Source organism: Panthera tigris, chromosome B2 (assembly GCF_018350195.1).
Source record: "Panthera tigris isolate Pti1 chromosome B2, P.tigris_Pti1_mat1.1, whole genome shotgun sequence".
Classification (NCBI taxonomy): domain Eukaryota; kingdom Metazoa; phylum Chordata; class Mammalia; order Carnivora; family Felidae; genus Panthera; species Panthera tigris.
Window position 1 is genome coordinate 28,379,044 of NC_056664.1, and position 24,953 is coordinate 28,403,996.

Sequence of the window (24,953 nt, forward strand, 5' to 3'; positions counted from 1 at the left end):
CTACAAAGTGCTCCCTACCATGGAGATAAGTTCTCTTAGGGTGGGGCCGTTTCTGTTTTGCTCTCTTTTGTACACCATCACCTGTCAGTGCCTAGCACATAATAGATACACAAAAAATATTTAAAGAATAAGGGAATAAATAAATATATATCACATTTTTGTAACAGCTCTGATAGCAAAACAGACATTGTAATGTCTACATTTTGTAAAGTAGGCAGTTGTCTAAAAGGTGAACTGATCTTTGTCTAGGGTCATATCATTATGTATAGATCCCAAGTCTTCTGGCTTTACATTGAGTATTCTTTCTGTTACCTCAATGAACTTAAAAGTCATCATCAACCATTAATGTTAATAATCTTAAAATTAGAATAAAGTCTAGTCGGAAGGAAACATATACCACCAAAATCAACTACAAAATGGTCCCTTTGTCATAGACATGGAACTTTTGAAAATAGTACCATAACCTAAAATAAAATCCTGGTCCTGTCTCCAGGTACCATGACCATGGTCCCTTTAAACCCTGCCATCCACTTCAAGGCCTCAGCCAATTTAATAACAAAATTTAGGTACAACTCTTCTCTGATGGCTCTAGGATCTTTCTTGGCATCCTTACTACCTCTTTCTTGCTTTATAAATCTAACCTGTTCCATTCAAGGAAGTTAGCTCAGCTGTTAGTGGGAAGACCCAATTTTACATTCTCCAAAACCCAAATCTGTTCTCTTTCAACTCTGAGTAATTGTATTTCTCTCCTTTTGTCATGATCTCCATGTACTTTCCTCTTTGAGGTCAGAAAAGAACAAATCGATCAGTCTAGCCACCCAAAAGAAGATTGCTACCTTCTGTCACCTGTGTTTTGATGGGGTCCTTTGACATAGTGCCACATGAGCAAGTGAGGCAACCTCTGGCATCCTGCCACTGTTATAGGCTTTTTTTTTTTTTTTTTTTTTTTTGGTACAGATCTTTGAAAGAATTGACATCCTCCTACAGCTAGAATTGGAGCAACACTTTTTAAAAATTTACTTATTTTGAGGAAGAGAGAGAAAGAGGGAGAGAGAGAATCCCACGCAGACTCTACACTGTCAGCATAAAGTCTGACATGGGGCTTGATCTCATGAACTGTGAGATCATGACCTGAGCCAAAATCAAGAGTTGGACACTAAACGGGCTGAGATCATGACCTAAGCTGAAGTTGGACACTCAACCAACTGAGCCAGAAAACTCAAAAGGCAGTTAAAACCAAGGGGTTAATCTATGTTTCGTTTTTTAGAAACACATCTGAAGTCTCAGTATAGACCCCTGAGAGAGTAGGGTAGGTACTAGGTTGGCTAGTGTGTAGGGTGTGATACTGGTTTTGTTTCTCCTTAGGCTGATAACTGGCTATTGAGTGGAATAAAGAGAAAGGAATTGAAATTCTTAACTAGGAAGACCACAGAGATCTTATCTGTTTCATGTTTGTGAACCTTCAGACCTCAGTCTCTAGACACGGACGCTGTCTAGTCTCTAGGTCCAGTGCCCTTCCTCCACCCCTCCCCAATACTATTCTTTACCCTTTCAAGAACTTGACAAAAAGGAAATCACAAGTAAATGTTTCACAAATTAGTATAAAACAAAGATTTTGTTTTACAGTATAAAACCCTTTCATACTATGTATTTGCTACATACAACTTAAACACCTATATGAATACTAGTACATTAGGGTAAAACTTAACAGCTAAGCACTTTGGGGTCTTACACATACTGGGGATATACACATATTCTACTTGAAAGACCTAATGTGTCACTAAATCTGATGTGTGCCTATCAGAGTCCACCATGAAGTAGAATCTCAACAAATTGATGTTAAATGAATGAATGAGAACTTTTAGCCATTCCCTTAGAACTAACAACAATTTCAGCCCAATATGCAGTAAAAAAAATACTTATCTCTGTATTTAACACAATGGGTAGCTTTTTAGAGAGAGACAATCATTTATTTTCATATTTTTAAAATTGTTAAGTTCTTAACACCAGCATATACATTGCTTTGGAAGGTTATAATAATATTTCACAAATCTCCTCCTCTAAGTTAGCATGTATTTTTCATATGCGTTCAATTTAATGTTATCTTTTTGAACCCTTACTGACCTGACATGTGGTTTGACCAGGAATTCTCTTTCTGTTCATCCCTAGGGACAGAAACTTTTTTCCTCCCTTTTCCTCCCAACATTACCACTTATTCCTTGAAGCAGTTGTTGTTTTATTTTTTGGTGGTGTGTGGGGGGGGTATTATTTCATTTTCTCTATTCAAAAAAAGTAAGTCTCCAAGAAATACAGGTTCTTGTTTTTGTTTTTGTTTTTTTTTTCTCAATTTGTTACGGTTGAGGCTGTGTGTTCCTTTTAGCATACTATCCTTGTGAAACCTGTGGTCAACCTAAAACAGGAAGCTTGATTTTGTTTTCATATTTTTTTTATTAACAGCAATATAGTTCTGATGGTGGAAAGTGTCCTGTGATTTTATTCTTATTATTCACAGCTTTGCCTTTAGAATTATATTGAGTAATTTAGATTTATGTCTTTTACAGGGTATTTTATTAGTAATGCTCCAGTCTGATGGGTTCTTGCCAGGAAATGTTTTTCCTATCAGGGTCAGAGTGGGAGTTGAGTTGATAGCATGTGACACTGGCTTGCTTTATTCTAAGTTTAATTTTCTGCTTTTTAGTCAGCATTCTGGCCCCACGTTTACATTGAAGAATTTTAGAAGTTAAAAATTGCCCTCACATTTCTAGTCATCATTGCTAGAACATTTCTAGCACCCAACCTCTTGACATTTGTTCATATAGTAGCATTGACAGGATCCTGGTTTTCACCAAGAGCAGAGACTGTTGAATTTCTTTTTTATTTTTAATTTTTTTTAATGTTTTTAGTATTTATTTTTGAGAGAGAGAGAGAGAGAGACAAAGTGCAAGCGAGGGAGGGGCAAAGAGATGGAGAGACACAGAAGACACAGAGACAACTGAGCCACCCAGGCGTCCTGAAACTGCTGAATTTCTTAAGTTCCTTATATCATCATTGGCCTAAGATTGTGCTTCTATTTTTAGTAACTATATACATGGCATGTATGTGTGTGTCTATCTCTCTGTATCTATCTATCTGTAGAAATAGAGAGAGAGAGAGAGAGAGAGAGATACGAGCTAGTCTTTTACAGGGTTGCAACTTAAAAATTCTTGACCTGAGCACAGTGATTATGAACTCAGGAACCAGAGAGCCCTTCCCTGCTTTCCGCCACTCACTTTGAAAGAACTATCCAGAGAGCAAGGAACGAGATGAGGCATACTGACTGAGGTGATCATAGTCATCAGAGACAGATGTCACACCCAGGTCTCCCTGTTGCTCTGACTGTAGCAGGTAAACAATCCAGGGGAACAACTCTGTGGTATGCCTTTCCTCTTAGAGGAAGAAAGCTTTTCTGGTCTTGAGCACAAGGTAGTTTATTTCACTTTCACTTATAATAGGTTCCTTGTATTTTCCTGGCTTACCTCCCAGATAAGACTTGTTTCCTTGCAATTGTTGATTTCAACTAATTTCTGGATTATATTTGTTTACTCTTCAACAGATTTCTTAATTTTTCCACCAGAAAAATAGAATACGTGAACCTCTCCATATTCCAAAGTATATATAAATTGGCTCCTCAAAAGAAAAATAGTGTGCCTATTTAAAACTATAGCATATGACAGAATCAAAAACTAGTTATACATTTAGAATCTAAAACTGTCAATTCAGAAAGTTGGTTATAGTTCTTGGCTTTTAAATTCTCAACTTTTCTAAATCATCAGTAGCTTAGATGACATTATGGGAAAAGACTCTCCTTAACACTGTAACATTGTTACTGTTAACATCCATGATTTTACAATAGAGAATTTTCTCTGTTTTGGTATAAAAGGAATTCTCAATATTTGCAATTAATTCTAGAAGGCATTCTGAAATAATAGTCCACTCCAAGTAAAAATAATTTCTTTGGAATTAAAGTAAAGCAGCTTCTTGTTTTCACATTTTTTTTCTTGCAAAATAATGATAATTGAAAGTTCTTAATGAGCCCTGTGGGTACCTGGACCAGTCACATGCATTATCTCCTATAATCCTCACTACAAGCCTGCAAGATAGGTACTGTTCTTACACTTTTTAATGGGAGAGAAACCTGGGCTCCCAGTTTTCTTGCCGAAAGTCATAGCTTGTAGGTGACAAAACTGACTTCAGACTCCTGCACTATTAAATCTTGCACACACCTGCTATTGAGTGCCTACTTTTGAGTGAAGCAGTATTTGTTAATTCTTTACTGTCCTTAAATCTTGTATTTTGTCTAACCTTTAACTTGCTTTACAAAATCAGATTGTGATTTTTGTCAGACATTTCTCCCAGAAGTAATTTTTTAAGATCAAAATAGCCTACATAAGTTAACTTTTACCTTTGGAAGTAAAAGGTTACAATAGATATGTAGCTTCTATAAGCTTTAGTAAATATCTTCCTTTTGTCTTTTCTTTTTTGATCTGCTAATGTATGTGTGTACCAGGTAGGCAAGTGCGCACACACACACACACAAATGAAGAAACATGTATATAAAGAAACTGAAGGACAGTTTTAAATTCAGTTTTGAAGCAGACTGACCATCAGTTACAGAGAAACAATGAAAGAAAATGTTTAACTTTTTTTTTAACCTGAACGAAAATAGCCCTTATACCATTTGGTTCTCAAAGGAAGTAGACAGTGGTAGTGTTACTTTCTGTTTCTCCTTAGAAAACTCTAAGGCAGTAGTACAGTGCACAGTAATGCCGTCAAGGGAGGTGGGTAGCTTTTTTCCATTAAATGCCTTTTTTCCCTCCCTCTTCTTGATTTCAGGTGTCAGAAACTATTTAAAAGAAGCATTGGTGAATATAATTGCTGTGCACGCAGAGGTAAGCTGTCATTAGATGTTCTTAAGAAATATGGGTAACTGGAAAACAACACAAAGAGGCAAATTTGATGGTTTTTCTGGTAGTCTTTTTTCCCTTCAGAATATATCTTGGGTATAAATAAAAAACAACTCTAACACATGCACACACACGCATGTGCTTTTACTATGAGAGGTTTTTTTTTTCTGAAACTGTGTTTAAAACTAAATCCATTAATGTTCAAAAGGTAAGGAGAAGAGAGATTGTTTTTTCACCTTGGTTTGGAAGGAATGTTAAATCCCTTATCTTGCAAAATTCATTAACCTCTTTTTAACCAGAATACAAATAAGCTTTGGTGTCTTATTCACGTGGCAATGTATTCTTACATAGTGGCTGGGAATCCAGAAAACTAGACTTGATAGATTGGCTGAAAGGGCAGGCTGAGGTTAGGAAGCAAGTGCATGGTTTCCTATCAGTGACTGACTTAGGTACATGTGGATGTTGATGCTTCTGGTTCATGCTAAAACTTGCCCTCACTTGAAGCATTATCATCTTAAGCTTTACATTAACATCCTTTGTTAACGTCCTTCTTAGAAGGACTCTTCTAAGGAACATCAAAAGAGGCACAGCTACCACCATTATCACCACTATGACTACCAATTCTATAATTTCACAATCCATTACTCACTGCTTTGCCAGTACTTTCAGAGTGGTTATGGCTCATACACAGATTGGTGACCAGATAAAATAAGGCCCACAAAGATGTTATCATTAGATAATTTCCACTGTTGCTTGAGTGCCTTTTAAGCTGCATGCATCTGATGTAGGTGTATTTAGTTTATACCACTGTCTTAATCAAAAAGTATCAGAGGTTGTCAAGATAAACTGGAAAACATGGATAATCAAGGCTAAAGCAAAAGAGTAACCAAAGGGAACAGAGAATGCTATCTTGTTCCTGAATTTGTCTCTAAGTTTGAAACAGCTAGAGCAGAAAGAGAAACGTAGTATGTTATGTTTTCATTTCTTAGTAAAGGAAAACATACACATTCTTCTATGGAAGTATTTTATATATGATTTAACTCCAGCAAGAATTTATCACATACATTTTTAATGATTTTATCATCAAAGATATACAAATGCTTTTTTGTTATGTTAGCTTCCAATAAAATTAGAGTATAAAATTAAATCATCAGTCAGTGAAAGCATTTCTGTGGTAGATGAACAGGTGGTAGTCAGAGGAATTGCAAAATATGTATGCCTTTTAGTGATGACAGTAATTCCTAAAGAGGCAGCTTTATTAATGTCCACTATAAGTAACCATGATTTGTATGAGGTTTTTCAAACCCCCTTCTAATTTATCTCAGTAACTGGAAGTAGAATTTCATTCATAATGTTTATTTACTATTTCTCACATGATCTTAACTTGACAAATTTATAAATCAGCATAGTAAAATGTTTCACCACATTTTCAAATATAATAGTTCTTATTCTGAAAATACCAAGATTCAAAGTTGAAAAATAATCTTTTTTGTCAAATGAAAGGAAATACATATGAAATTTGGCAAACAATAAAATTGGGGACTTTGTTGTCCAATATGCAGTAATGTGCCCAGTTGATACGGTGTTTGTTTGGATCTAAGAAGAGTCTGACTCCATATGTTTTTCTTTTAATTGTGGTAAAAAAACTGACACAATGTGTTTTTATTTTTATAATTTCATATTTCTAAATTTCTATAATTTTATTTCTATAATTTCTATAATATTTCCTTTTGTGAAAAGGGCAAGAGGAAGATGAAATCTTTGAAACTATTTTTAGTTTGTCAACATCAACAACACCTTTCAAAATTATATTTGCCTATATATTTTTAGAGGATTAGTTTTTGCCATTAATCACTTAGTACAATTGTATCTTCTGTCTGTATCTTCCTTTCATTCATAATTGTGATCCTTTAAAAATATGGCTTAGAAGGCCTGTGAGTTATTTTGTTTTGTGCATCTCTTTGTTTTTAACAAATTCAAGTCAGGAAATGTTCCTATAACACATCATTTGCTCTTACTTTAAACCCTTCCATCAGGTGTTCACTATTTCCAAAGAATTGGTACCTCGAGTTCTATCCAAGGTGGTGGAAGCAGTTTCTGAAGAGCTAAGTCGACTGATGCAGTGTGTTTCATCCTTCAGCAAAAATGGAGCATTACAGGTACCAAAATCATTCAGTTCCATGTTGAACTTTTATTTCATTTAAAACATATAAAATGTATTTGTAGTCATCATTCTTATATACAGACAGGTGTTTGTGAATCTACCAATTGGAGATCTACATCTTCTCTATTGCATAAGCCATACCATACCCATGCATTGTCTACAAATTTTAGAGTTTCTGTTTCTGTAGAGTAGAGCAAGATCTTAACAACTCTTATGAAATTTTCTGAATGCAGATTCCTTCTAAAGTTATGTGACTTTTTTTTTTTAGTTTGCAGCTGTCTTCACTACATCCAGTTTCACAGGAATTTTTAGCAACTTAACTTTTAATAAATCTTTTCAAACCATTCAATGCAGTTTTCATAGAAATGACAACAGTCTCTTCACACTCATAATCCATTGGTTTTATGTTGTAGTTATTTAAATTACATAGTTATAATAACAATTATAACTTCTATAAACCAAATACGTCTTGGTATGCATATAACCAAATTGACAATAGCAAAGGTGTTCATGCATAGGGAGAGTTACCTGCTACCTATGAACTGCAGTGATTTAGAGCATTGCAATTGCGCTTTTAAAGGGCACCTGTTGGGATGAGCACTGGGTGTTGTATGGAAACCAATTTGACAATAAATTTCATATTAAAAAATAAAAAAATAAAAATAAATAAGAAAATACAAAGGACTGGCAGTTTTGCTTCCAGTAGTGGCTGAGGAAGTTTCTGTCAACCAATTCCCTACAGATAATATAATCTTGAATAATGTTTAAGAATAAAAGGTGTAAAAACAAAAACCTGAAGATATTATAGAATGACCATTAGTGAGTGATTCTAGAAGAAATGGTACTTGGGGAATTTTTCACTTTTTACAAATTTTAGCCTACAGGCCAACAGATGCCTAAAACTTCACAAAACCTGCTATCTTTCTGGCTTGAAGAATAGGCTTCAGAGCAACCACAGTTACAGGAAAGTGAGGGTGGTATCCCAGAGAGCAGAAAACAAAAACCACAAATTTTGTATGTACACTGCCTAAATCACAGGTTGACCCCTGAACTACACATGCATGATTAAACTCTACTCCAACCAGCCCAGTTAGACTAGAAGAATTGAAGTAAGAATTGAAGTGCTTGCCCAAGAGCTGAGAGTTTTTATTTTGAGTCCAGATAAGTTAATTGCTTGCTAAAATGAATGAAACAAAGATCAGTCCTCTTCAGGGTCATGTAATAGAATCCAGAATCTCAAAAAAAAAAAAAAGAGAGAGAGAGGGAGAGAGAGAGGGAGCCAAACCATAAGAGACTCTTAAAAACTGAGAATAAACTGAGGGTTGATGGAGGGTGGGAGGGAGGGGAAAGTGGGTGATGGGCATTGAGGAGGGCACCTGTTGGGATGAACATTGGGTGTTGTATGGTAACCAATTTGACAATAAATTTCATATTAAAAAAAAAGAATCCAGAATCTCCAGTCACATTATTGACGGTGTCCAGGAAACAATCCAAATATACTTAAGGCACAAACAAGATAAAACAGGAAAATGTGACCCACTCTTAATAGAAAAGACAATCAACTGAGACCAATCTTGAGATAATGCAGTTGTTGGAATTCGAAGACAAGGACTTTAAAGCTGCCCTATTCAGTGATGTAAAGGTGACTATCCATACTCATAATGAATAGATAGATAGGAAATCTCAGCAGAAAAATAGAAGCCCTAAAAAAGGAACTAAATGGAAATTCTGGAATGGAGAAATACAGAATATGATTTTTTTGAAGTCTTCTAGATGTGAATAACAGCAGAATAGACAAAAGAGAAAGTCAGTGAATTTGTAGATCAACAGAAATTACCAAATTTGAAGAACAGAGAAAAGAATCATTGGAAAAAAATGAATGCAACTTCAGAGACCGCTGGGACAATGTCAAAAGGTCTAGCATACATGTAATTCAATTTCCAGAAGAGTCAGAAATGGTTAATCAGTACATGAAAGGATGGTCAACATCATTGGTTATCAGAGAAATGAAAATTAACACTATAATAATATACCATTACATATCCACCATGATGAAGAAAATTAAAGACTTAAAAATAGCAAGTGTTGGCAAGACTGAAGAGAAATTAGAGATCGTACGAATTGTTGGGACGGTAAAATAGTACAGTGACAAGAAAAGCTCTTTCTTATAGCACTACTAGGAATTTATCCAGAGGATACAGGAGTGCTGATTCATAGGGGCACACGTACCCCAATGTTTTATAGCAGCGCTATCAACAATAGCCAAATTATGGAAAGAGCCCAAATGTCCATCAACTGATGAATGGATAAAGAAGATGTGGTTTATATATACAATGGAATACTACTTGGCAATGAGAAGGAATGAAATCTTGCCATTTGCAGTGATGTGGATGGAACTGGAGGGCATTATGTAATTGAAATAAATTAGAGAAAGACAGATACCATATGTTTTCACTCGTATGTGGAATTTTAGAAACTTAACAGAAGACCATGGGGGAAGGGAAGGGGATAAAATAGTTACAAACAGAGAGGGAGGGAGGCAAACCATAAGAGACTCTCAAATACAGAGAACAAACTGAGAGTTGGTGGTGGGGGGCACAGGAGAAGGAGAAAATGGGTGATGGGCTTTGAGGAGGGCACTTGTTGGGATAAGCACTGACGGTGTTGTATGTAAGCAATGAATCATGGGAATCTACTCCCGAAACCAAGAGCACACTGTATACACTGTATGTTAACTAACTTGGCAATAAATTATATTTAGAAAATAAACAAATATACATATGTATATCTATACATATGTATACATTTATATACATATATATAGATGTACATAGAAAAGAAAACCTCTTGCTTTAAAAAAAAAAAAAACTAACCAAGAGAGCTGAAAACATAATAGCCAAAAGCTGGAAACAGCCCAGGTATTCATCAATAGAATAAGCAAACTGTGATATGTTCATAAAACCAAATGCTATTCAGCATTAAAGAGGACAGAATTACTGGTACCACCTGGATAAATCTCGGGAGCATTCAGCTGAGTGAAGGAAACCTTACACAAAAGCTCATATACTGTATGGGGTACATTCACATGAAATTCTCAAATAGATAAAACTATCTATGGTGGAAAAAGTCTCAGGATAGTGCTTTCCTCTGGGTGGTTGAGATTAACTAGGGAAGGGCCTGTTGGCTAAATTCTCTCAAAACTAGCAGGGAAGGGTTAGGAAGAGGTACCAGATTTAGCTAGAGAACTTTTTTGATAAATACATGTCCAGGAGACTGCTGACCACCATGACTGTTCCAACTTCTAATATTCTAATACATCCTAGGAATTAGGCAGTCATTTCTATATTGGAAAAATTCAAGTGAGTCTAAACCCCCCATTTCCCCCTCTCCCATTGGGAATCCCTGTGTTAGACTGTTTTTCTATTAAGCAGATAATTCAGAAGGACTACAAGTTAACCTGTAATAATCACTTACATAAAGGGCCCATACCTCAATCTTCAGAACCTTCCTGAGAGCCAGTTTAAAGAGGAATGGGATGACAGTTTGGTAATTTTAGCTGATATTTTAACATGACATTTTCTGGTGTACAGTTCTATGTATATTTTATAAATAACCACAGCTTTTATAGTTCACATAATTCATAGATTAATTTAAAACACCTATCACTTTGAATACAATTTGGGCATGAAGATTAGTTTTAAAGTGATTTAATCCTGCAATATTCAACTAAAAGTTCTACCTTATTTTTACTTTTTGATACTCTCTTTGTAGATCTGTTTCAATATATAGAGTATCAACAATAGAGACAAACTGTCATGTGCATGCTTTCTAGTTACAAACTATTTTCTAGGCTTCTAAAGCACTGAAAAACGAAACCAAACAACTGCTTTCCAAGCAGAAAAAGTTTTACTGAATATACTGTGTCTTATATAAATCAGCATTTATCCTGATTATTTACAAAATTTCTCTTACCATTGTTTTATGTTTTATGTACTCCTGGAGAATAAGGACTGTCTCTTTTACTTTTTTTTTTAATTTTTTTTTTTTTTCAGTTTATTTACAAGTTGGGGAGGAACAGAGAGAGGAAGAGGCAGAATCCCAAGCAGGCTTCACACTGTCAGTACAGAGCCTGACACAGGCAGGGCCCGAACTCACGAATCTTGAGATCTTGACCAAATCAAAAGTCCAATGCTTAACCAGCTGAGCCACCCAGGTGCCCCAGAGCTATCTCTTTTTAATAGTCTCCTGAACATTATACACACTGTGGATGCCTGAGTCAAAGGTAGAAGGTGTGTAATGTGGTTGTCATTCAGAGCCTCTTCAGGAGCTCTGAAAACAAGTGATCTGCATGTAAAGTCATTTCAAGATCGCAAAGAAGTTTAAGCTTTAGATTACCATGTTTTGTTTTGTTTTGTTTTCTTAAAAGTTTTATGCAAGATATGGGGCACCTGGGTGGCTCAGTCCGTTGAGCGTCTGACTTTAGCTCAGGCCATGATCTCACCGTTCGTGAGATCGAGCTCTGCGTTGGGCTCTGTGCTGACTGCTCAGAGCCTGGAGCCTGCTTCAGATTCTGTGTCTCCTTCCCTCTCTCTGCCTCTCCCCCACTCATGCTCTGTCTGTCTCTCCTTCAGAAATAAACAAACATTTTTAAAAATTTTTTTTAAGTTTTACGCAGATATAACTCATCTGCCACAAGGTAGATGAGTGTTGTGTTGTCTACAAGGTAAAAGTGCACACAGTTCAGTGATTTTTTTTTATTGTGTTCACAGCGTTGTACAGTCATCAACACACTCAACTTCAGAACATTGCACCCTAGAAGAAACCTTGAACCCATTAGCAGCTGCTTTCCACTGTCTTTCCAACCACCCTTCCCATCCACAGACAAGCAGCATTCTGGTTTCTTTCTCCGTGATTTTCTATCCCAATGAATTGCCTATTCAAAAAATTTCATACAAATGGAGTCACACAAATATGACTTTTGGTAACTGGCTGCCTTCATTTAGCATAATGTTTTCAAGGTGCACACATATTGCAGCATATACCAGTACATTTCTTTTGATGACTGGATAATATTCCATTGTATAAATATACCACATTTTCTTTATCTGCTCATCATTTGATGGACATTTGGGTTATTTTCTACTTTTCACATAAACATATTTATGTGTTTTATTTTCTCTTGGGTATATACATAGGAGGGAAATTGCTAGGTCATATGGATACCCTATGTTTGATCTTTTGATGAATTGCTTGAGTGTCTTAAAATTATTTTTTTACGTTTATTAATTTATTTTGTGAGAGAGGGGAAGAGCGTGAGCAGGGGAGGACCATAGAGAGATCCTAAGCAGTCTCCTTGCTGTCAGTGCGGAGCCCAACATGTTTTCCCGAACCATGAAATCATGACCTGAGCCAAAATCAAGATTCAGAAGCTTAACTGACTGAAACACCCAGGTGCCCCTGCCAGACTGTTTTTAAACTGGCTGTTCCATTTTACTTTCCTAACAGCAATGCATTAAAGATTCCAATTTCTCCACATCCTAACCAATACTTGTTACTACCTTATGTTACTGATTATAGACATCTTAGTGTATGTCAAGGGTATCTCATTATGTGGGTTGTTTTTTTACTTTCTTGATGCTATAGTTCACCGCACATAAGTTTTTAATTTTAAGTTTAATTTATAAATTTTTCTTTTGTTGCTTTTACCTTTCAAAAAAGTTTTTAATTCCAGTTAAATACAGTGTTATATTAGTTTCAGGTGTACAGTATAGTGATTCACCAATTCCATACATCACCCAGTGCTTATCATGACATGTGCACTTCTTAATACCCATCACCTATTTAACCCATTGCCCACCTTCTCCCCACTGGCAATCATCAGTTCTCTATACTTGAGTCTGTTTTTTTTTATTTCTCTCTCCCTCTTTCCTTTGCTTCTTTGTTTTGTTTCTTAAATTCCACATATGAGTAAAATTATATGGTATTTGTCTTTCTCCAACTGAATTTATTTTGCTTTGCATAATACTCTAGCTATATCCATGTCATTGCAAATAGCAAGCTTTCATTCTTTTTTATGACTGAATAATATTCCATTGTATATATATACCACATCTTTTTAATCCATTCATCGATCAGTGGACATTTGGGCTTCTTCCATAATTTGGCTATTGTAAATAATTCCACAGTGAACACAGGGTGCACATATCTCTTTATTTCTGTTTTTGTATTCTTTTAGTTAATACCCAGTAGTGTAATTGCTGGATCATAGGGTAGTTCTATTTTTAACTTTTTGAAGAACCTCCATACTGTTTTCTACATTGGCTGCACCAGTTAGCATTCCCACCAACAGTGCACAAGGGTTCCTTTTTCTCCACATCCTTGCCAACACCTGTTGTTTCTTGTGTTGTTAATTTTAGCCATTCTGACAGATGTGAAGTGTTACCCCATTGTAGTTTTTGTTTCCACTTCCCCAGTGATCAGTGATATTGACCATCTTTTCATGTGCCTATTGGTCATATCTATGTTTTCTTTGGAAAAATGTCTGTTCATGTCTTCTGCCCATTTTTTAATTAGAGTATTTGTTTTTTAGATGTTGTATAATTTTTTAATATATTTTGGATACTAACCCTTTATCAGATATGTCTTTGCAAATATCTTCTCCTACTCCGTAAGGTTGCCTTTTAGTTTTGTTGATTGTTTCCTTCTCTCCAGAAACTTTTTATTTTGTAGTCCCAATAGTTTATTTTGCTTCTGTTTCCCTTACCTCAGGACATGTATGTACAAAATATGTACTATGGCCAATGTCAAAGAAGTTACAACCTGTGTTCTCTTCTAGGATGCTTTGATTTCAGGTGTCATATTTAGGTCTTTAATCCATTTTGAATGTATTTTTGTGTATGGTATAAGAAAGTGGTCCAGTTTCACTCTTTTGCATGTTGCTATCCGGTTTTCTGAACACTATTTGTGGAAGAGACTGTTCTTTTCACATTGGATATTCTTTCCTTTCCTGCTTTGTCGAAGATTAATTGACCATATGGTTGTGGGTTTATTTCAGAGTTTTCTATTCTTTTCTATTGATCAGTGTGTCTGTTTTTATACCAGTATCATACTGTTTGATCACGATGGCTTTAACAATTTCTTCCAGGCTGTACAATTTGTTGGCATAGAGTTTTTCATAATATTCCCTTATAATTGTACTTCTGTGTTGTTGGTTGTTATTTCTTCTCACTCATTTGTGATTTTTTTTCTGAGTCTTTTTTTTTTTTTGATAAGTCTGGCTAGAGGTTTATCAATTTTATTGATTTTTTTTTTCCCAAAAGACCAGTTCCTGGTTTCATTGATCTGTTCTTTTTTTTTTTTTTAAGTTTCTATATCATTCATTTCTTCTCTAATCTTTATTCCCATTTTCTGCCAGTTTTCAGTTTTGTTTGTTGTTCTTTTTCTAGCTCCTTTAGGTATATTTAGGCTATTTGAGATTTTTCTTGCTTCCTGAGGTAAGCCTGTATACTTCACTGTTAATGACTGCTTTTTCTGTATTCCACAGGTTTTGGCTTGTTGTGTTTTCATTTTAATTTTGTTATATGTACTTTATTATTTCTTCTTTGACCCTGGTTGACTCATTGTTTAATAGAATGTTATTTAACACCATATATTTGTGTTATTTCCAGATTTTTTTCTTGTAGTTGACTTATAGTTTCATACCATTGTGATCAGAAAAGATGCATCATATGACTTTGATCTTTATGAATTTGTCGAGGCTTGTTTTGTGGGCTAATATGTGATCTATTCTGGAGAATCTTCCATGTGCACTTGAGAAGAATGTGTACTCTGCTGTTTTAGGAGAGAATGTTCTGAATATATCTGTAAATCCATGTGGTCCAGTGTATCATTCAAAGCCATGGTTTCCTTGTTGATTTTCTATTTAGATAACCTACCCATTTGATGTAAATGAGATGTTAAAGTCTTCTACTATTACTGTATCATTATCAATTGTTCTTTTATTTTGTTATTAACTGTTATATGTATTTGGTTGCTTCCATATTGGGTGCATAAATATATAGAATTGTTACATCTTCTTGTTGGATTGTCTCCTCTATTATTATATACTATCCTTCTTTGTCCCTTGTTACAGTCTTTGTCTTAAAGTCTATTTTTGTCTGGTATAAGTATTGCTATGCTGACACTTTTTTTTGACATCCATATGAATGATAGATGTTTCTCCATCCTCTCACTTTCAATCTGCAGGTATCCTTAGGTCTAAAATGAGTCTCTCTAGTCTCCATAGACAGCAGGATCTTGTTTGTTTCGTTTTGTTTTGTTTCCATTCTGTCACCCAGTGTCTTCTGATTGGAGCATTTAGTCCATTTACATTCAGAGTAATCACTGATAGATATGTATTTATTGACATGTTATTTCATGTTTTGGGTTGTCTTCTGAAGATTTTCTCTGATCTTTCTTTCTTTCATGGTTTTCTGGTTTGCTTTAGTGATATCATTGGATTTCTTTCTCTTTATTCTTTGTAAATTTATTAGTGGTTTTTGATTTGTGGTTACCGTTGGGTTTGTGTGTAACATCTTGTGCATATAACAGTCTATGTTCAGTTGATGGTTGTTTAAGTTTGAACCCACTCTTTTCTCCTCCCCACATTTTAGGTATATGGTGTCATATGTCAAATGCTTTTATTTTATGAGTTCATTGACTGATTTTTTTTACAGAAATATTCCTTTTTGCCACTCTTATGTTTCCTATCTTCATACTGTAATTTTTGGTCTTTCCTTTCCACTCAGAGTCTCCTATTTCTTGCATTGCTGGTTTAGTGGTCACAAACTCTGGGAACCTCTATTTTTCTTCTGTTCTAAATGATAGCCTTTCTGGATGGAATATTGTTGGCTGCAGATTTTTCCCATTCAGCACTTTGAATATATCATGCCACTGCCTTCTGGCTTGCAGTGCTTCTGCTGAAAAATTCCCTGCTAGCTTTATGGAGTTTCCCTTGTATGTTACTGTCTTCTTTTGTCTTGATGCTTTAAATTTTTTTTCTTTATCACTGTATTTTGCCAATTTAATTACAATATATCTTGGTATGGGTCTGCTTTTGTTGAATTTGTTGGGGAATCTCTGGGCCTCCTGGATCTGGATATCTGTTTCCTTCCCTAGATTAGGGAAGTTTTCAACTACTATTTCTTTAAATAAATTTTCTGTCCCCTTTTTTCTCTCTCTTCTTCTTCTTGATTTCCTATAATACAAATGTTATTATGTTTGATGGAGTTACTGAGTTTCCTAAGTCTATTCTTATTTTGCATACTTCTTTTTCTCTTTTTGTTTACCTTGATTACTTTTCATTACTCCGTCTTCTAGGTCATTAATTCATTCCTCTGCTTCTTCCAGCCTGCTATTCATTCCATCTAGCATGTTTCTAATCTCATTTATTGCAATCTTCATCTCTTATTGGTTCTTTTTTTATCTTCATTTTAAGGGTCTCACTGATGCCTTCCATTTTTCTCAAGTCCAGGGAGTATCTTTATGATCATTGCTTTAAATACTCCATCAGGAATGTTACTTATGTTTTGCTGTGGCCTTGTCCTATTCTTTCATGAGACAAATTTCTGTCTTTTAATTTTTCCTAAGTCTCTGTGCCTTTTTCTGTTAGGAAAATCAGCTATGTCTCCTGTTCTTGAGAGTAATGGCCTTACCTGGAAGAGGTCAGTGCTCTGCTGTGTAGTGTCTCCTGTTTTCTAGGGCCTGGTGCTTCCAGGAGTGTCTCCAGTGTGTGCTGCGTGTGCTCTGCTATTTTGTTCTGGCCACTTTATCTTTCAGGCCAGTTGTTTCAAGTGGTTCTTTGCCTGTTGTGGGCAATGTGTGGCCCCTGGTCTGCATGTGGCACATTTTAACTAGGTGTGCTCTGGTCTGCTTATAATATGACACCTGTCACCATCACTGCCAGAACTGAGGCTGTGAAAAACTCCTGATTGGAGAGACATTGTGTTGGCAGGTGTTGGGGCCAGTGTTCTGGGGGAGGGGACCTACCATGCCATCACTGAGCTAAGTGTGACTGGGAAGGGCAGTTCCACAGGAGCTTGGGGGACAGGGCTTGATGAAGCAAGTTAGGTAGTGAGTGTGGTGCTGTGCTGGTTCCCACAGGTGGTCCTGTGCTTATGCTGACGGACAAGGGCGGGAAATCGTGCCTGCCAGTTCCTTTGTTCCCTTGAGCGGGTCTCTTTGTGAACACTGTCTCCTGGGACACGCTTCATGATGAGCAAATAGCCTCCCCACTGTGTGCCCCAGGTGCTTTTCAGATCACTGTTTCCATGCTGTATCAAGGTTGTTTCCTTCCTTCTCTCCAAGAGCAGCACAGTGCCCTGTGGACTCTGTCCCAGCCAAGTCCATTGTTTAAAACTCTAGACTTTCCACCCTGTTGGTTGCAAGAACTTACAATATTCGGCCCCTCTCACTTTCTTTTCCAATTGCAATGGGGATTTATTTTCCTTATGTCTATCTCTTGTCCTTCTCTGTGACTGTGGCTCCCTCCCCACTGCAGCTGCCGTGATATGTCTTCAACACCGCATCTTTGCACTTCCTGCCCTTTTGCATGTGGCCTCTTCTCTACCTTTAATTGTGGAGTTTTTTCCGTCAGTCTTTAGGTCAGTTTCTGGGGTATTTAAGATGATTTGGTAGTTATCTAACTGTATTCATGTGATAAGGTGATCCTAGAGTCTTCATACACTGCTACCATCTCCCAACTCCTGCTGACCTTTTACAAAACTTAGGCTGTAAGCTTTGCCTATTCCAAGAGCTCACAAAATTTGGGCCCTCTCACTCTCCAAGCCAATTGCTATGGGAATTTATTTTCCTTGTGCACTCTCCTATGTGCTAGTCTGTCTCTTATCCTTCTCTGTGACCATGGTGGCCACAATGTTTCTCTTTCAAACCACATCTGCATACTTCCTATCTTCTTCAATGTGGCCTCTTCTCTACCTTTATTTTTAGAGTTTGTCCTGCCAGTCTTCAGGTCAATTTCTGGGGTATGTAGGATAATTTGATAGTTATCTAGTTGTATTCGTAGGATGAGGTGAGCCCAGGGTACTCTTACTCCACTGCCATCTTCCCCTCCTTCGTTGCTTACACTTTTGATAGCGTTTCTAAGAAGGCTTGCCTAGCCTAACATTACAAAGATTTACTCCTGCTCTCTTCTATGTGTTTCAGAATTTTATCCCTTCCATTATGTCTGTGATCCATTTTGAGTTCATCTTTGTGTTAAGAAAGGGATCCAGGTTCAATCGTTTGCATGTGGCTATCCAGTTTTCCCAGCACTATTTGTTGAAGAACGTGTTCCTTCCCCTATTGAATGGTCTCAGCACCCTTGTCAGAATCCATTGATATAAATGTTAAGGGTTTTTTTCTGGACAGTCCTAGTCTACTGATCTGTATTTCTGCCCATATAACAGTGCCACACTATCTTAAATATTGTAGGTTTATAGTAAGTTTTGATATCAGAAAGTGTTTCTCTATTTGTGTATTCTTTTTTCAAAATGGTTTTGTCTGTTTTGGATCAGCCTGTCAGTTTCTGTAAAAGAAACAACCACCAAACAAACAAAAGCCAGCTGTGATTTTAATAGACATTGCATTGAATCTGCAGAGCTGTATCTTAGTTTTTGAGATTAAAGTCAGTGTGCCTGAAAGAGCATAGGTGTAAGAAAGTAAACCGATCCACTTCCTTAAATCTGTGGTGTGGGGTTATAATCCAGGGATAGTGTTTCAAGTTTTGCTTCCTCTCAACAAGCAGACTAAAGGAAAAATTACTAGTTAGGTAGAAAATACAGATTGTGGGAAAACACCTGGACAGGTTGAACTTTTTATAATAAGGTATCTGGCTCTCTGCCTTCACACAGGCATACTTGACTCTAACTTAATTTTCAGTAAAATAATATTTTATCATACCTGATTTCTGTGGAGTGTTTTAGAAAATCTGTTCATAACTAACAGTCACCATGGCGGGTGGGGGGTAAAACTACATGGCAGTAGTCTTCTGTCAACCCTGTCCCTGCAGTAATAAGCAGTCTAGAGACTGTCCCCACATCACTTGTTTCAATTTAATAATTGATGCAGTTCTATATTGTCACTTGTCCTTTTCTCATCTTCAGGCACGGCTTGAAATCTGTGCTTTGAGGGATACTGTGGCTGTTCACCTGACACCTGAAAGCAAGTGAGATGCTTAACATTCTTGTTATGAGTGCTTCACTAAAAATAAAGCTTATCTTTGTAAAGATAACTGATCAGAGTGAGTGCTCATGATCATGATGTGATAAAGTTTATATTTGATTAATTTTTACCTAAAAAGCCTAATAAGCCAATGACTCCTAATACTGGTTCTTTGTAGCATAATATAAAAGAAAAAATATGTAGTATGATTTTATGTTTTTATTCACTAAGATAAATCTCAGTCTCATAAATGATATAGCAGAGCATTATATACTTCTTTTTAAAATGAGAAAATGAGAATTGAGTCTTACTCTATTCATAGCAGACTCTGAGGGACAATTTAAAGATTGTAAATATCAGCATAAGAGGAAGCCTTGTGGTTTCTCTGAAAATTTTTGTAGTGGAAATTTGATGATAATTTTTAGCTGTTTTGAATGAAAGTCAGGATTTCCTATCATCGAAGTATCAGTAGGTGAACTGAAACATCAGTAACTACTTGCCTATACAAAATTGTTTATTTCATTGGCAATATTACTTAGGAAAAACTGGGTTATATTGTTAATATGCCTGAGAATACAAGTAGTATACAAATAAAATATTTAAGGACATTTAAAAAGTTTTTTCCTAATGAATTGAACTTAGCTTCTTATTCTTATTCATGATGCCTGACCAGAAGACATTTCTGGATGGTTCCCATGTTATTTAATGACTCCTTTTCCCAACCATCATTTTTCTACACAAAGTGTTAAGTAATAGATGATAGAGGGCACTCAGTCCAAATTTGATGTGGGTGCATGCTTTGTGTAAGTACCTAGATATTTATTCCTACTAATTTAACCTTTTAGTGCCTAACTGCCTCATCTATAAAAGAAAGATAATAAATACTTTCTAGGCAAAGTTTTAGGGGAATTAAATGAAAAAATATGCCAAGTTACCTTCTAAACTATTGGTGCATTACAAATAATTAATGGTATCCTCTTCATCATCATCATTATTGTCATAATGTAAAAATAAAGAAATAATAGCATTACATTTTTTTGATTGAGAAAAGGTTTACAGGAAACAAGGTGATAACAGCAGACCCTCCTCTCTACATCAGGGAAGAGGAAAGTCATTTTGGAAAGGGAGCTAAGTGTCCCCACAAGCTGTAACCCATCCCTTGCCTTAACCAAGAACAACTGAAGCTTCCCAATACCAGTTTTTATAATCTGTTAGGACTTTGTAGTCTATTTGTTACTGTGATATTTGCCCCAAATAGGAGAAACATTGCTCAAAAGTATATTTACTGGTACAATGATGAGGATCTGTTTTTATAATAACAAAATAAAAAACCACCGTAAAGTCAAGAAAAATTAATTTCGTTACCCATGGTCAACAAGCTATAAAAGAAGAAGAGATAAGAAGTTAAAAATTATTACTTAGTGACAAGTACAAGTTACTACCAAATAATTTCCCCTAAAATGCTTTTTATTTGATGCAGAAATTTTTTGGTACTTTCTCTTTTAAATAGTTAAGCTTACCAAATTGATGTCTTTTTAATTTGTACTTTTTATGTTTTTTATGAAAAGAAGTGATGTTGAATTAAAATCAATCAGTCAATCTCTACTTATTCTACAAATTTTAAATATAATAATAACTAAATGTCAGAGACCATATTTAGTTATTGTAAGAGATTGGCTGTTAATCAGGCCCTGTACATGTCAATACTGTAAATGTCCCCATTTGTATAATCTGTCACAAGACCATCCCTATTTCTACTTAGTTTCCTTCCTTTCTTACCAGTTGCTTAACACTTCAGTTTTGTTTTGAAAAGACTTTTTAAAAATTAAACATGTCCACATTAAGCCCTCTTTAATGAGAGCATCTTTTGTAAAAATCAGTCTCTTTTAGCTTTTCTGTTTCATTTCATAGTTGAGTTTTTGACCCTACTCCTACAAGGCCTCTGTGTGGGAACTATACCCTGTACCCTCAACTTTTACTTTTACTTTTTCTATTGTTTTTCACTTTTACTTTTTCTCATATTTTTACATGCTTCACTAGCTTATACTGGTTTCTTTATATTTAAGATATGCTTAAGAATTTTTAATGATGCTCTTAATTCCCCGTAGAAATATGAAATTTTTCAACTTAAATTTTGCTTCTCTGTGTTCCAGGTCTAGTTTTAAACAGGCTTTGGAAGCTCTGCCTCAGCTCTCAAGTGGAGCAGATAAAAAGTAAGTACTATATACTGTTTTCAAGGGCCAGTTAAGATGTGTTGAATGATATTTTGTTACCTAAAAGTACTCTTTGTATAGATAATGATTTGTACTTAATAGCCTTTGATAGTATGCTGTACCTGGCTTGTCTCTGAAGTGACAGAATAAGATAAAACCTTTCCCCTGGGTTTATGACAGTTCAGAAATTAGTTCCTTTCTTGCTTTAAGTGACTAATACAGAAAACATTTTAAGAAAGCTTATTTTGACTCACTCAGTAAACTGTATTATTGCCTTACATTTTTAAGAAGATAATTCTTAGAGAAATGTAAAAAGGACAGCATGATAAAATGCAGCACTTGATGATTTTTTTCTTTTGAGTAGCTCAGCAATAGAAAGTAAATTTGTACACATGACATAAAAAAGTTGTATATGTTTCAGTAATACTATGTTAATGGTCTTGGTCAGAGTTTAAACTTTGCTACTCATAAAACAGGAAATTATTACCTGAGACAAAATGTAGGCCAGGCAAATTTCATAAATGCTCAACCTACCCTAGACTGAAGCGGCGGAAACAATGTAGGTCTTTGTTCCTTCACTAACCATAACTGAAGTCCACCTGCCTTTGCATTTGGCTGATCAGTCTATAGACATGAAAACCTTGGTGTAAGCTCTGTAGTTTTGCATAGGTTAATGTTATAGAAACTCAGAAGGCAGAGAGAACACATGAGTCTGGGAAAATGGGAGGAAAATGTCACATGGAGACAATTTTGAGCATTGTTAAACCCATGAAATAATCTGTTGACCCCAATGTCCTTAAACGCACTTCTTGGTTGCTTCTTCTGAACCAAATGCACTCTAAGATTTCTGGCCCTAAAATTATACATCAAACCAGTTAAAGAAATTGATTATCAAGTAGTAGAATGATTTACCCAGTGGAATTAGAACTAGCCCTTACTCTTCTGGTGCTTAATTCACCACCTGAGTTTACCACTCTCTAATATTTGTTAAAGACAAAACTGCAAAATAGGAGGAACAGACAATAGACTGTTAGTTGGTGAGGGGTCAAGATGAAGAGAAAGGTGGCCACAAAGGGGCAACACAAGAGAATTTGGAGGGTGATGGAACTATTCTGTGCCCAATTATGGGAGTTATTAGGTTGCTAATATGTGTTAACATTCATAGAACTGTATGCCAAAAAGAGTACATTTTAGTGTATATAATTTTTAAGTGAATTTAAAAAAAAATGCAGGTTCAAACATTAATGTGTTTTAGGGAGAAATCTAATTAATCTAGGGAAAGGAGACAGGAGGGAGATTTTTATATATAAATATACATGTGTGTATGTGTGTGTGTGTATTCCTTTTGATTAGCTTCTTTGATTAATTCTGTTATTGAGTTAAGAATCCATATGTAAATAACTTTTCAACAAGTAGAAGCTAAAACTAGGCAGTTGGCTCCCCCCAATGTTTTCTTATGTTGCTAGGCAACCTTCACTCTGCCAGGTTGTAAAATAGCCTCTCCTCCTTGCAGGTTACTGGAAGAGCTGCTGAACAAGTTCAAGAGTAGCATGCATTTGCAGCTCACCTGTTTCCAAGCTGCTTCTTCAACTATGATGAAAACATAAATACCTCCACAGTAAGGGCAGTCTAAAGATAACAAGTAATAAATTGTTATTACTTTGTTAAGTGCGCTTACAGGTATTAGCATATTAAAGCATTAGGTTTGCAATCTCTGTCTCTTTTCCCCAAATTGGTAGCTTAGAAAGACGTTGGTATATGTTTCATTTCAACCAAAATGACCTTGTTTGAAATGCCCGAGCAGTAATTTGTTTTGTCATTTTTATTACATTAGGCCCTGTATGGCTTTAAAATACCTTTAAATATATATATTCTTAGCTAGATGTTGCATGATTAATGCTACAGGAAGAGATACCTTTCCAGAGAGTGCTTCAAGATGGCATATGAGGTAACAAAGGCATTCTTCAGTGTCTCATATACCAGACTGTAGTGTCTGCAGCTTCCAAGGCACATGGAGACATTGATAAGAAGAGATTTAGAAAGTTATATTTAGACATCTTTGGAACTTTAACTGTCCTAAACTGTACATCTGTACTTAAAAATACAAATACCTCACTCTCCTAACTCAAGTGGATTTTTAGAAAATTTGCCATCTGCTTAAGAAAATGTTATATTTGGGGTAGATTATTTGTGCCCAGATGTCCATGAGTTAACTTTGTATTTTTCTGCCTAATTTTTATTTCTCACTGCGCTAATAAACATTAAGCACCTTTCAGTGTGTAGCCTTTCTTTGTTGAATTCACTCATAATGTAATGTGTCCTTTCATGTCAATGTGTTGCCTGTCATTGAGGACCCCATTGTTACTGCAGTGGAGCTTGGATACCCCAGTAGGTGCTGGTGGGAATAGCCACAGCCTTCACTGCCTCCTAAAGAACAAGCCAGGTCCCCTGGTGACAGCTGGCACTCCTGCCCACTGCTATTGAGTCCTTCCCCCTCTGGTAATGTCTTTTCTCTCCCCTTTGAAGCATCTTGCTCAGTAGCTAAAAGAACACTGCTCTGGCAGAGTCTATGTTTTCTGAAGATTTAAAGACATTCCTCTGTTACCAGGCAGTAGGAACTGCTGATGCACCTCGTGCCATTTGTCCTACATTCGATGTTGACTTCGTTTACCAGAATAGGTGCAGGGCACCATGACCTCTTTCAAAGTCAGCTTCCCCTACCTAGCTGCATCATACCAGTTGCTTCAGAAAACTGAGTAATTCTCTTACCTGCAGGCTGTATGTCAGGGTTCTCAAATTTTTCTGTGGATGTCGCAGAGTCCCCTTTTTTTAATGTGGAAATTAATATATTTACTAATAAAAGTAATTTTATTTTATTTATTTTATTTTTTTATTATGAAATTTATTGTCAAATTGGTTTCCATATAACACCCAGTGATCATCCCAACAGGTGCCCTCCTCAATACCCATCACCCACCCACCCTACCCTTCCACCCCCCATAAACCCTCAGTTTGTTCTCAGTTTTTAGGAGTCTCTTATGTTTTGGCTCCCTCCCTCTCTAACCATTTTTTTTTCCTTCCCCTCCCCCATGGTCTTCTGTTAAGTTTCTCAGGATACACACTAATATAAGTAATTTTAGAGTACAGTATAGCCAAGTACAGTATCATTTAAAATAAGTCAGTGCTGGGGCTTCTGGGTGGCTCAGTCTGACTTCGGCTCAGGTCATGATCTGGCAGTTCATGAGTTCAAGCCCCTCATCAGGCTCTGTGCTGACAGCTCGGAGCCTGGAGCGTGCTTCAGGTTCCATGTCTCCCTCTCTCTCTGCACCTCCCCTGTTCACACTCCATCTTTCTCTTTCTCTTTCTCTCGCTCTCTCTCTCCAAAATAAATGAACATTAAAAAAAATTAAAATAATTCAGTGTTGTTATGTTTGT

General features: G+C 36.1%; 1 protein-coding gene and 1 pseudogene across 5 annotated transcripts in view; one reads left to right on the plus strand and one right to left on the minus strand.

Annotated features, from left to right (window-relative positions):
- Positions 1-873, minus strand: part of LOC102971919 — a 40,410-nt pseudogene extending 39,537 nt beyond the window's left edge.
- Positions 1-23,793, plus strand: part of EXOC2 (exocyst complex component 2) — a 279,312-nt gene extending 255,519 nt beyond the window's left edge. For all 5 annotated transcript variants that reach the window (XM_042985868.1, XM_007073170.3, XM_042985869.1 and 2 more), the window contains 5 exons: positions 4,873-4,928; positions 6,980-7,102; positions 19,248-19,309; positions 21,459-21,518; positions 23,032-23,793. In XM_042985868.1, the coding sequence (XP_042841802.1) occupies positions 4,873-4,928; positions 6,980-7,102; positions 19,248-19,309; positions 21,459-21,518; positions 23,032-23,125 (395 nt within the window). In that variant the 3' untranslated portion in view covers positions 23,126-23,793. The remainder of the gene's footprint in view (positions 1-4,872; positions 4,929-6,979; positions 7,103-19,247; positions 19,310-21,458; positions 21,519-23,031) is intronic.
- The last annotated feature ends 1,160 nt before the right edge of the window (positions 23,794-24,953 follow it).